Source organism: Antechinus flavipes, chromosome 3, assembly GCF_016432865.1.
Source record: "Antechinus flavipes isolate AdamAnt ecotype Samford, QLD, Australia chromosome 3, AdamAnt_v2, whole genome shotgun sequence".
NCBI classification, from domain to species: domain Eukaryota; kingdom Metazoa; phylum Chordata; class Mammalia; order Dasyuromorphia; family Dasyuridae; genus Antechinus; species Antechinus flavipes.
This window is the reverse complement of record NC_067400.1, coordinates 469336504-469350234: the sequence shown is the minus strand read 5'-3', so window position 1 is coordinate 469350234 and position 13731 is coordinate 469336504. Positions and strand designations below refer to the sequence as shown.

The window sequence follows — 13731 nt, the reverse complement described above, 5'->3', positions numbered from 1 at the left end:
GCCTACTCAAAAGATTTCTAATCCAAACTACTAGAATTCTAGCCAAAAGGAGAATCTTTCACCCACACACCCATCTCTAATCCCCACTACCTTTATTGCATCAGTATGGAGGCTTAGGAAAACATAATAGTTAAGGTCAGTCTGTTCACCTACAGGTAAGTCTTCCACTGTTGCCTTCACATGGCACAGATACAATCCTAGTGTCTGAAAAACTATACCTGGGGAGCATGTTTAGGCTTGGTAACAGATGCTCTATCTCCATCCAAGGACCAGCCTCTCGAAGTTCAGAGAGGCTCCTCCCCAGAGGGTTTGGCTACTGAGAAAAATGTCTCAGTCACAAAAACTCATGTAACTGTCTTCTAATGCTTGTAGAAGGGTTGTAACAGCACAGGTCATACACAGTATTGAAGTTTCTGGGGTGAGGTTCAGACAGAGGGAATAAAAAGAGAAGAGCAGGGCAAGGATTTTTCCATTTTTACGTGAACACCAGTCAGTATTTGGTCATTTTTGTTTCTGTGATATTGTCACAGAATAGTGTAAATCTTAACTTAGCCAAACCTGCTCCTTCAGCAGCAGAGAGATCACATTCCCCTAGAATTTCCAACCTCTCCTATTTTGCATTAATACTACTATTCAATGATTCCTTGGAAAATACGCTAAAATATTACTCTTGTTTTTCCATATTGACATTGAATACAAGAGAAAACTGAGCCATATAAAAACAGTTTTCCTTCATACATGGTGTCCCAAAAAGTCTTAATACTGTTTTAAGCTACTAAATTTTAAAAGTATTAAACTATTTTGTGTTATTAAAGTTTAAATCTCCACTAAGATTTTTGGGATGCTCTTTAAGTCACATATCTTCCCATTGGAGCCTCATGATCCTGTGAGGCAGAGGTTATTATTATTGCCCTTATATAAACAAAAAAAAGTTGTGGTTAAGTGATTTCTTCAAGTTCATACAGTTAATAAGGTCTGAAGAAGAATTTGAATCCAGATCTTTTTGACTTTGAGGATAACTATCCACTATCCCCAGGTGCTTCCAATAATTTAAATTATTGAAATGAAGCAAAGGTACATTCAGAATTTTAACTTCCCATTCCAAGTATTCAACTTGATCTGTGGGTTTGGGTTTGGAAGCAAGGCCAAGTCTGAACCAATGAACCTCAGGTGACCAGAGATTTGAAGAATATACTGGGTTTACAAATGATCAGGTCATTGAGATAAGGACTGTCATTAGACAACTTTCTTATTCAAAAGGATATTGAAGAGAGTGAATGTAATGTAGTCCTGAGAAAAAAAGAAAATGAAGGAAAGGAAAAACAAGCAAATAAGTAAAAGAACAATCTCCAGATAGTCAGTCCTCAGAGTGGTGGGAAAAGAAATAATTTCTCCAGCCCAGAGATGAATAAGCAGTCTTTAAGAGGCTGCTTGCACTCTTCTTTCTTTTCATATCCTACTGTACCTCCTGCTGAATGAAAACAGAATGTACCTTACTATTCTTATTAAGCTTATTATTCTTAAAGAAGTGAGGGCCATATGGGATCATGGGGATACTGGAACTAAATATATGATAGATGTATACCTGGTAAAGGGGATGATAATAATTGTTAACAATAGCATTGAATATCAGAGAATATTGGCAAGATAATGGGATCTTCTATCTTAACATTATGGAAGTAGATGAGAAAAATGAGATAATTGTGTTATTGTTATTATTATTATTGATGATGACGATGATGATGATGATGACATGCTTTCTGTCTAATGGAGAGAAATGAGGAAAACTTTGGTTCAGGTCCTATATTTGACACTACTAGCTGTGTGAAAAGTCAATTAATTCCTCAGTACACAAGTCATATAGTCAACTAAGTAACACAATGGATAGGCCTAAAGTCAGGAAAATTTATCTTCCTGAGTTCAAAATTGGCTTCAGATACTTATTCATTGAGCAAGTCACTTAATCCTATTTGCCTCAGTTTCCTAATCTGTAAAAAGAGCTGGAGAAGGAAATAACAAACCACTTCAATACTTTGCCAATAGAACCCCCAAAGAATTGGACACAACTGAAAAATGACTTGATAACAATATTTCAAAATACTTTTTTAAGTTTATAAAGGAATTTCTTTCATTGGAATTCTCTATGCTAAATAATTATCAAGTCTTGTCAAAGAAAATCAATAATAATAATTACTACTGATATTTATATGGTGCTTTAAAGTTTACAAAATACTTTATATTTTCCATCTTAATTGATTGGGAAACAATGGTTTTCATTATCAATCAAACTAACACTCAGGCCTTGCTCATAGGGCTTTTTGGGAGAGTCTATGTCTCCAAGTTTGCATCAGCTCATTTATCTCCTTCTCTGAAGTTTCTGTAAGTCTATCAAGCTCCTCTGAATGCATATGGACTCAAGGTGGATAGATCCCATTTGAACAAACATAGCTAGCAATCATCTTTGTGTGAAAGGCCTAAAATACCATTCTCTACTTGGCACTAAATAGTCTGACTCTTGCCTTAGAAAATCTCCTTCCTTCATGTTCAGGAGGTATCTTCCCTAAAGGAAAATGAAGTAAAGTAAAAGTTGAAAAGGAAGATCTCTCAAGTCAAAATGAGCCCTCCATCAAGGCCCAGAAGCTACAAAAGCAAAGGGCAAACATGTATTTGAGATTTAGGGAAGTTGCTAGGATAACAGTGGGGTCTGGAGCTGGAAGGAAACAACTGAGACCTAGGTACAAAGAACTCTTGAGGGGTGATTTTCATGTCCTAAGAGATGCTCTATGTGGTAGGAGGAGAGTGCTGTTGAGAATAAAAATGAAAAGGAGAAACTCCCCACCTCCCAGTATTAGTAACCCCATATTCAAGCAGGTATATGACACTCTAACCCTTAGAGACTTCTCTCCCTCAGGCTGGGAATGCTAACTGAATGCCAGCTGACTTCATAGTAGTATCACAAACCTGATGAACAGGTGTTTTTCTTGCAGGGGGTAGAGAAGAAAAAAGAAAGAGAAAAAACTTTATCTCAAACCCTGATTTCTCTTAGGATTGGCCAGCGTAGACTATTCACCTTCCTACATGATCTCCCATATACAAGGTCAATGAGATTTCCCTCCCTTCTCAATTTTGTCTTCCCTTTCAACTACTACATCACACAGTCCCTTACCCCTAGATACCAAGAACCACAATCTTTGTGCAAGGTGTGTGCCACTGGTGTGACAATTAAATTGTCAACCCATTGCCCTCGCCACTGTCATGGTTGCAGGCTCATTACAATCTCCACTTGTTACTGTCCTTTCCATCAGAGAGATTCTGCCTAGAAAAGCAATTTATGGCCAGCGGTCTCCCCCCTAAAGGCACTAGATGACAACAACATTAGCCTTAAAATTATTCTGGGATGGAAACATGTTTTACCAAGAAATAAAAAGCTGCAAAATGAAATGGCATCAGGGCCCAGTCAGGTCAGGGTTTCATTATTACATTAACCTTTCGTCTTTAAACTCATGGAGAGTAAATTACTAACAAGTTGGCATTAGCCCCAAAGGGAAAAAAGCATCTTTTAAAGAAAGGGGGGTAAAAATTCCAAAAAGAGGAGAAAGAAAAGAATTGAGGAGGGTGAAACCGCAAATAAACCATTGTAGCTAATAATAACTTTTGGAGAAAGCTAGGTTCTATTTTCTGCAAGAACCTTTCAAGTTGTGATATTTTCCTTCACTCCAATTACACCTTCTAAAAGCAACTTTCCCTCCTCCTTGATTGAACCATCACATACCATGCTCCAGGCACAATTAGCATAAAGAGCAGTTCCCCAGAGGCATGCAACAGACTGGACCAGAAATGACTGTCAAATGAAAATTAAACCCTAACAGCTTTCATATGCTTCCCAAGTCTTAGAAGTACTTAGGGGTCACTTGGCACGTCATCCAGTCCTTTAACCTGGACATGACTCTAGTTGATGGCCCTGGCAATGACCAATGTGCCCTTTCAACTTCCATTGGTGTATTTGGTAGGTTGACCTCAGCCCTCGGCAGGATCTGACACTGACCTTGAGCTGGGTTTCCTGGATACGGGGGACAGCTCTCACCCCGGTTTCCTACTTTCTGCTTCTCCTGGGATGGGAGTGCACTGCAATGCAGCTTAGGTAGTTTGGCCTTTATTTTTGCCCCCCATAAGTGGATTTTCTTGATCTTCACCTTACGTGGAAATACACAGGACAGGATTCCCTTGCCTAGCAGGGCCTGAACCACCTGGATGATGCTACGGGTAAGCAAGCGTGCCCCCAGACCCAGAGAAGGGGGAAGGGGAAATAGGTCTTCTGGCACTAAGGAAGCTTTGTTACATGGTCAGGGCTTGACCTCCTGGGTAGGAGACTCACATACGCAGCAAAGTTTTCCTTCTCCTACTATTGACCCAACAGACTAACCTGGCTCCCTCTGTCAGGCCATAGCAGGTACTGTGTGTTCCCTGCCTGCCCTTGCCTTCTGTACTCCCAAACACTGTCCTGACCAAATCCCCCCATCCATGCACCCTTGGCTGGAATTTCTAATTTATTTTAAATATCACACAGACAGATGTAAATTCCACCCCACCTCCACCCTACTCTGACCTTCTGAGCTTATTTCTACTGAAAGGGAGGGATTTCGCCCTGGGAAATGGCTACACAGAGACCATCTATAGCTTGGAAAAGCCAAAGCACCAAAAAGCCTCTGAAATGTCACAAACTAGGATGGCTTTTCCTCTTTTCTTGATCAAATCTCTGTTTTTCTTTTTCCCTGCCAAACTCCTGTATTTATCATTTTACTTCGAAGAAATACCCAATTGCATCCATTTGCAAAGAATCCTATACAACAGTGCTTCATTGTGTGTGAGGCTGTATGAATCGGGTGTATGCGTGGGTAGGCACACGTGTGTGCATCTAAGTGCACAAGTGGATATATGTGTGTAAGTCTGTGTCTGTGCTTCATTTCTCAATTGGGAGAACCAATGTTCAATCAAGCGTTCCTCTGTTTATTTCTACCTCTTTTTTTTTAAAATAAGACATCTCATTGGGGTTCAGAGTAAAAATCCCCTTAGCCCCGACATCCTGGCCAGAATCTTCATTAAGACCAACCCCAACTTAAGCAGATCAGCACTGCTGGGAGGATGCACAGATCCATTCTTCTACTCGGCAGTGGCAAAGGTATAATTACTGAATGCATTTTGCAACACTTTTACTAAGCTTTTATTGCAAAGATTGCAGCATCTTGCTTGTGTCATTGCAGAAATCTTCCCAAACAGGTAACTGCTGGGATAGGGTCTCTTTTAAATAACTGGGGAGGGGGAGGTAAAGGAAAAACATTGGACTATTCCAGACCTTCTGTGTAAGTTTCCCCCAGATCTTCCAGGGGTAATTCTACTTTTCCAAAATGATGGAGGAGGAAGAAGGATGAGACGGTTTTGAACTTCAAAGGCAAAATCTTTCCATTCAATGGAAGAGGAGAGAGAGAGAGAGAGAGAGAGAGAGAGAGAGAGAGAGAGAGAGAGAGAGAGAGAGAGAGAGAGAGAGAGAGAGACGGTAGAGTAATAGAGAAGTTGAAAGGAGGGGAAGGAACCAAAGTGAGGAGAGCAGAATAGGGAAAAGGCAAGAGAAAGAGAGCAATAAAGATTTCTGGTCCATTCTGCAGGTCCTAGCACAACCTATTTATGCAGGAATTCTGCCCAAATGGCCCCCGCGAGTTTTAGCTTCTTTTCTCACGCCCCTTAGGTTGGAGCTGGCTGATATCAGTTTGGTACCCAACGCAGTAGAAGCAGTGTCTCACAGTAAGGGGCAGAATTTGAACCCAGCTCACCAGAACAATCCTAAGCAAACCATAAATACTCCAGGGCAAGCAGCTGGGTGTCTGTGTGTATGAGTGAGGGTATGTGTTTGTGTGTCTGTGTGTGTGAGTGCATATGGATCAGAGCTACCTCGCTCTCACTCACTCACATGCATCTCACATTCACTCTCTGCCCATCTCCCTCCCTTTGCTTCTTTCCCCTTTTCCCTCTCCTTTTACATCTTCAGATCCCCCAGGGAAAGAAAGAACCCTTCCTCCTGTACCTGGGATGAAGAGCAGGGCAGTTGTTGCTGAAAAGATGATCCAGCAGGCAGGATGGTACATCTTGGAGCTGCGGTGCTCTCAGCTGCTAGTCTGCTGCTGCTGCTGCTGCTACTGCTGCTGCTGCCTTCCTCTGTGCTGAATTCTGAGCAGGTTTAAATCCAATGTTTGCAAAGGGAGGGAGAGGGAGAGAGAGCAAGAGAAAGAGAAAGAGGGAGAGAGAGAGGAGAGAGAAAGATAGGAGCAGGCAGCCAGCGTCTCTATTTTTTTTTTCTTGCACATACACACAACTGGTAAAAATCACCACCACCAATCTGCACGGGGCTCATAGCAGACCTCCTACAATGCACTCATTGGTTCTAGTCTCCTGAGTGACACACAGATACTTGCATCTCATGCAGGTTTGACTACAAGAAGAGTTGAAGCCTGTCCCCAATCCACCCCCTCACCCAGCTCCCAGCAGTGTGCTAAAGAAGTTGGCACAGAGTGTTGGTATGAATGTGCAAGTGTATGCATTGTGAATGTGAGTCTGCGTGTGCAAGTTGGCACATAGGAGAATGGGAAGATGTCTGGCAGAGTTGGCTTAAACCCGGCTCTCCCATGGAGCTGGGAGCATCAGAGGGAAAAGTTCTCTGTTAGCAGAAATGGACCTGGTGCCCGTGGCCCTTCCCTTGCTTTGTTACCCCTTCCTGGTTCTCCACACAAAAGGATGTCACAATCTGGTGGCTCCACATGGAGCTCTCCTATTTGGAGATGTGAAATCTCTCCTTCCCTGTATCACCCCCTCCTCAGCATTACTCTGAAAGTCACCTGACAGAGTTCCCTCTCTCTTGCAGAACACAGTTTCTTCAACAAGCACAGGGATACATTAAGGCTCCTTTACCAATGAGAGGGTGAGAATGGGCCCATTCCCACAATTAAAACATGTTCAGATTTTGATGCTCCAAAAGCACAAACAATCGCTTTTGTTACAGAAGCCAATTCAGATTCAGACTAGAATTTTGGGGAGCCTGGAATGTGCTGAAGTATTCTGAAACCTTTAAGAGGAGGACCACCAAAAACGACACCTGTGGCCCTCCTTCCATGCATCCACATCTCCCACTTTGCAGACTAGTTCAGCACTCCTGTGTCCCAGTTTGACAGCATTCCTCACTGCAGCAGAGTTAGGAGTTTGTCCCCACCGGAGCTTTGCTGACAAAGCCTGCAGCTGGCCTCCTATATAGCTCACATATTAACACTAAACGTCACTTGTTGAGTGTGTCACCTGTTTGTGCAAATGAGTACTCTGACATTTAAGAATTTGCATATAAATAGAGATTATAAGTTAGGAAAGGACCCGAACATAGATGGAAAACAGATTCACTCTTTCTGATAGCTCTGTGATGGACAGGAAAATCCAAATATATCCTGTATATGATCTCAGATATTCAGCAAACTCAGTGTTTGTGCTAATAATCCAAAGTGTGAAATTCTAAAAAGTGGCTCTGAAACCTTCTTTGGTTATGAATCCCAGTGTCCCTCAAGTTTGTCTTTGTGTCTTCTTACAAAACTATTCCTATTTCATCTAGGATAGAGAAGATAGCATCATAAATAACTGCTGGAAATCTGGAGACAGGGTAATCAAACAAGAAATGTTGTTCTTGTCCTCCTCTCCCTTTCTCTCCCTTATCATCAGTATAAAAGTGTTGAGTGATTTTTTTTCTTTTGATTTTTTTATCCTTGTTCACTATTTATAATTTGTACAAGTATTTCCAAGATTAAAGAATATAACATATGTAAAGGACTCACAAGCCTTAAAACACCATAAATATGGTAACAGAATCTAATTGGCAAAGCAGGATATGAACATAAAAAGACAAAGAGCAATAGGAAAAACTGTGTTGATGTCAAATGAGCTATGCAGATCATATGTGCCATAGGCTTTTACAGAAGGGCACAATCACCAGCATAATGAGTGGTCAGACAAAGTCAACCAGGGAAGATGAATCTTGGACTGGGCCTTAATTTAACAAATGGGAGGATTCCAATAAGAGAACACTGGAGTTGGGGATGGAAATGGACTTTGGATCATAAGGGAATCTTAAAGCTTTCTTTTTGAGATAATCTTCAGTATGTCTCTATATATCTTGTTTGTACATAGTTATTTACAATTTGTCTTTGCCATTAAACCATAAGTTTCTTGAGAACAAAAACTGTCGTTTTCCCTTTCTATTTTCAGTGCTTAGCAAAGTACCCCACACCTAGTAGATGCTTTCTAAATGCTTGTTGATTGAAAAATTTAAACGTTAATTGATGGAAGAGTTTTATATAGACCTGTATTGGGAGATAAGATTGAAGACATATCAATTACTGCAGTTTGACTGATGAAAAAGCTTTCTATAGACCACTTTTGGAAGATAAGGTTGGAGATATAAGCTGGCAACATTGCAGGGGACCTTGAATAACAAGCTAAGAACTTTGAAGTTTGTTCCAAAGGTAATGGGGATCCATCGAGAATTTTAGAACAGCAGTACATGGTTGTTCAAAGTGATGTTTAAGGGAGATTAATTTCATAGGGATGCATAGAATGGTTTGGAATAGGAAAAAGATAATTATAATTGTCTTGTGATGAAATGATAATGGTATGGACTATGATGTGACAAATATTTAAGGGAATTTTTCAGAATATAGATGAGGAAAAGGAAGGCACAGGTAAAGACGAATTCCTGCCCTCCTTGCTGTTCCCAATCACAAAGTCAAATCACAAATCTTTCAAAGACTAATCTATGGGGCATCTGCCCTTTTATAAGGGCCTTTTAAAAAGCTTACTATATTATCCTCCCTCCAACAGAAAAAATCTTCCAAAATTCATATTCACCACATTTATATCAGAATGTATACCCAAAGATCATTTATTTTTAGCAAAAAAATTTGAGCCTGTTAAAAATAATTTTTAAAAACACATAAATATGTATTTTATGGGTTGTCTTCCCAGGCCTATTGTATGATTAAAACGTATGTTTCTCTCTCTCTCTTTTTTTAAAGAAGAAAAATGTATAAATGCATATTTAATCGATAGATGGCACCAGCTCTGAAAGAGACATTACGGTCTACTGGGTACATTTAAACATCTTAAAAAAATAAAAATAAAAATAAAACTGCCTCAATGCATATTTACAAGGGGGACTGTGCTCTTCTCTGGGGTAAATAATATGCAATTTTATACCTTCTATGATTTTTTTCTTTTTTTTTAAAGCAAACAAAATCATCAAAACTGTGTTTAAATAGCAGTAAGATAGGGAAATAAACCAACTGAAACCAAGCAATTCAAAGATAAGGCTGATTCTCACCCTTTTTTACTTCAGTCTCCATCTTTTCATTTGGAGCAGGAACGCCAGTTAAGCAACTTCTCCAATATGGACTAGATTGCCGTCTGATTTTGCTTCTCAAGAGAAAAAGAACAGGAAAAGCAAGGTACAGGAGCTTGTTCATATATTTGAACTTCCCTATAATTTTGGCTTGAGTATTCTTGGTGTGGATCAACCTATGGAAAAGTGCCTTACAGTCAGGGTATTTTGGTATATCAGTAATTACTTCCTTTTTATCAAAGTTAACTTATACTGAATTTTATTCTTTCATGCATCATGTTTTTAGCAATACATTGTGTTATTTATCTTTGGAAATAAAAGAGGGCAAAGAATATAGATTTAAGATTAAGGAGTATAACAAGGACTACAATGTAGAATAAAAGATTATGAGATCTAGATTTAGGAGATCTGAATTTGAATTACACCTCAACTATTTATTACTTAGATAAATTTAAAGAAGTCATTTGGTCTCTCTGGACCTTATTTTTTCATGTGTAAAATGAGGGGGTTGGTCCAGATGACATCTAAGATACTCTCCAATGCTAAATCTATAAGCCAATGACACTTTTGGGGGGGGGCAGAAAAACAAAAGATAAAGGACCATTGATGATCTTAAAACTACTACAGATTATAATTGACTTCCATTCATTGTTCAGCTCTAAATATCCTATAATGAGCAAAATTCTTCCGGCGTGTAATTTTCTCAGACTCAGTTTAGAATTATGGAAAACACACTATGGAAAACATTTAGGACACTGGAGAAGTAATTGACTCACAGCTGGAAAAAGAAATACACCTTTCAAAATCCAAAGGAGTCATTTCTATATTTGGAAAATGGGGTTCCATGTCTCTCCAAAGAATATATATATACATATATATCTGATCTTGATATTACTTGTAAGTTTTTTCCTGTTTCTCAGAACTATCTGGAAAACAATTTCTGTAACTTCCACAATTATATTCCAAAGATCTTTGAAAAGAGGCCATGATGACCTAGGTGGCAATTGAGTGAGTCAGTAGGTCCCTGACTTTGATGGAAACAAAATAGAGATAGCGGTAACCTCAGTAATAATTTTCAGAATGCCTGGAATGTTAAGACCAATGTAGACAGCAGATGACTCAGGGGACTCCAATAGGAGCAAATTAAGAGGTAAGATGAATTCTTAACCAACACTTTGGCCATCCTGATAATCATTACTCTAGATTATTCAGTGAGGTTCATATCTATTATCTTCTTAACAAGTCTCACATCCCCATGTATTAAGTCAATAAAGGAAATACTAGATCCATCTTCCAGGGAGAAACTGAAGAACATGAAGGTTAAGTAATGTGCCTAAGATCATAGTATAAGTCTGAGAGGAATGCCCATGTGAAAATAAAGGCATTTTAGAATTTCTAAGATCTGAGACATCAATCTGATCTAGACCCATCATTTTACAGATGAGGAAACTGATTAATCAAGGCTGAAATGCTTAAAAAGTAGAGTTTCTGGGGTTAGACCCCAAATTTCCTCTTTTTCCATTAAATATATATGGTCTAAAAGTCAAGTCTCCTAAATCTTAATTACCCATCCAGTACTCTTTCCATAGACATTTCCTCAAGACAGTTTATAGATCAACTAGTTGTTCCCCAATTCTTATCCCTTAGAATATGATTGGATTTTCTTGGTCCATTAAATTATCACCCTACCTTGGAACATCCTTAGGGCTTCTGCATCTGATCAGACCTGGGAGAAGCACTGATTTTAGACTCTCATTATACATTTATTTTGAACAGCTTTTCAGCCAAGTAGCCTGTGCAAACACTAAAACCTGACAACCACAAAAGATACCCCAAATGTCCCCTTTTCACAGATGATACAGGGAGATTAAAACAAGATGGTCCTGCCACGTGTCAGTAAATAGAGTAAGAATTAGCCCTAGACTCTTGCTAGATAGCCCTGTCAGCTCCTCAAAAGCTTTCACTCTCCCCCTTTCTCTCCCTTACGTCTCCTCCCCTTTCGCTCCCCCCTCCCATTTCCTGTTTTCCCTTCCTCCTTCTGAGTGGAGCCTCTCTCTCCCTGTACCGTTCTCTGAATGAAAAGGCTACTCTTCTCTCCTTGACATCTTGTTAGACTGTGAATACGGGATCTATTGATTTGCATTTGGTGAAGAAAAAAGAAAAGGGGGAAAAAAAAGAAAGCCACACATTCTCTGACCTCATGGCTACCAAAGCAGTCCATGCAGGCAGTGGCAGAGAATTTTAACTTCCGAGCCGCTTTTGACCTCCCCCAAATCCTCCTGCCTCCTCAGCACAACAGCTGCTTCTGAAGCTCCAGGCATCAACACACCCACTTGGCGGGAGGTACCTATCATGGGGAGAGGCAGCCCAGCCTGATTCTTGAAAAACATCTTCATCTTCCCCCTCCCTTTGTCCCCTTCCTTCTCTGTGCACCCCAAGCCAACTGACTCCTTCCACTGCTTGCTTAAACAGGTCCAGAGAACAACATGATTTCTTTCCTGCAAGGTAAGACTCCTGAGTGAGACAGGATGCTAGTTACCAGAGGTTGCCTTAAGGGCAATGGATACAGTTATTATATTAACATATATATTTTTCCCACACCTGAAACAAAGCCCAGGTAGATACTTAGAGAGGAGACCTAGCATCCAGTCTTAGCTTCACTGCAAAATTGAGATGTTTAACCCTATCCCCATCCACCTCTCAGAGCCGGATCATACAAAATCATAAACGACATGACAAAACTAATGCTCCTAGGAGTGCTTTAAAGTTTACAAACTGTTTCACACATATCAGCTCAGTTGAACCTCATAGTCGCCTTGGGAAGTACCTTCAACAGATACTGTGATCCCCCTTGTGATAGAGCAGGAAAGTGAGGTTCAGAGAGATTGAATGACTCATCCAGGACTCCAACTCAATTATGATAGGCAAGATTTGAACCCAAGCCTTCCTTCCTTCAGTTATAGCCCCTCTACTCATTACATGTTATAAAATGCTACACAATTGTGAAGTATTACTAGTATCATTATTATTTTTTTCATTATTATGCATAAGGCATAGAATTCTACCCTTTCCTAAGAATATGGATTCTTTAGCAGACAATATAGTCTTAACTTTCTATATGTTTTACCTAAAATCTGTATGTAGAATCCATTTCAGGTAATAATAGAGATCCAGTTCGTATCTTAGCATTATTCTAAGAGTGGTACAGATTAAAAACATCTGCAGATATTATCCTCTATCTAAGAAATAGTGACCCAAAACACTCTGGCTGTATGATTCCCGACTCCATATGCACCTTTACCTAGAGGAAATGAAGTCACCACCCAAAATCAAAAGGCCAATTGAGTTCATTTTCAAATAATGTGTGCTGAGCAGTTAATCAGCAACACTTAATGAGCACCCACTGTGCATAAAGAACACTGTACTTAATGCTAAGTAGACTAGACCATACAGAAAGCCTGGTCTTCCAGCCTCTTGGCTTATATTATAGCAGACAGTGATGGCCCTTTTCTCTGATGGAGAATCAGTCTCCCTCCCCTAGGTATTGTACAGGGAGGGGAGAGGAAAGGAGAGGTTAGGTTATATTCATTAGCTCATACAGAGAAATTTAGAGCTAGAAAGGAACTTTGAAATCATCTAATCCAAACCTTTCATTTTAGAATTAATGAAAGTGAACTTCAGAAAAATAGTGTGAATTATCCAAGGTTACAACACAACTATTTAGGTAATTAAAATCCATGTGGATGATGATGGACTGAAGAAATCAATCCTGATCATCCAAATTATATCATACAAAGTATTATTTTCATGGATCTCTTCACTTTTCCTGACTATGTAAACCACTTTTTAAATGATTGCTAATCATAGTGTACTATGTAAATGTAAAATGTTATTATTACTATTATTAATAGTATTGATTTCTAAAGCAAGAACACTATTAGAAGGCAAAACATCAGCATCATAGAGCACTAGGATGGCACACAGAGGTACCAAAGAGGTTGAAGATGAATGCAGTTAAACTCCTTCACTGGAAATATATTACAAAATCCCATTGTTTCTTCTGGGTTGCATTTCTGCATCATTTAGACCAACTCCAAGCTTACCCTTCAACAAACAGAGAGAGGTTTACTAAACACCTATTAGGTCATTAAACTGTGAGTCCCTTGAGAGAAAGCACTTGTGTTTTACTTTCTTTGTATCCTCAGCATTTAGTAGTGTCTGGAGCAAAAGCTTGTTGACTGGATGTAACTTGAGAGTACTATGTGAGACATGGCAGGAGATGGGTAGTATAAAGATAAACAATAGTA

The 13731-nt window shown here is 39.5% G+C and overlaps 1 protein-coding gene across 1 annotated transcript in view; it reads right to left on the bottom strand.

Moving 5' to 3' along the window:
- OPCML (opioid binding protein/cell adhesion molecule like) overlaps nt 1-6477 on the bottom strand; it is a 1494059-nt gene extending 1487582 nt beyond the window's left edge. The window contains exon 1 of the mRNA XM_051986652.1: nt 6080-6477. Within this exon, the coding sequence (XP_051842612.1) occupies nt 6080-6140 (61 nt within the window). The 5' untranslated portion in view covers nt 6141-6477. The remainder of the gene's footprint in view (nt 1-6079) is intronic.
- Between the last annotated feature and the right edge of the window lie 7254 nt (nt 6478-13731).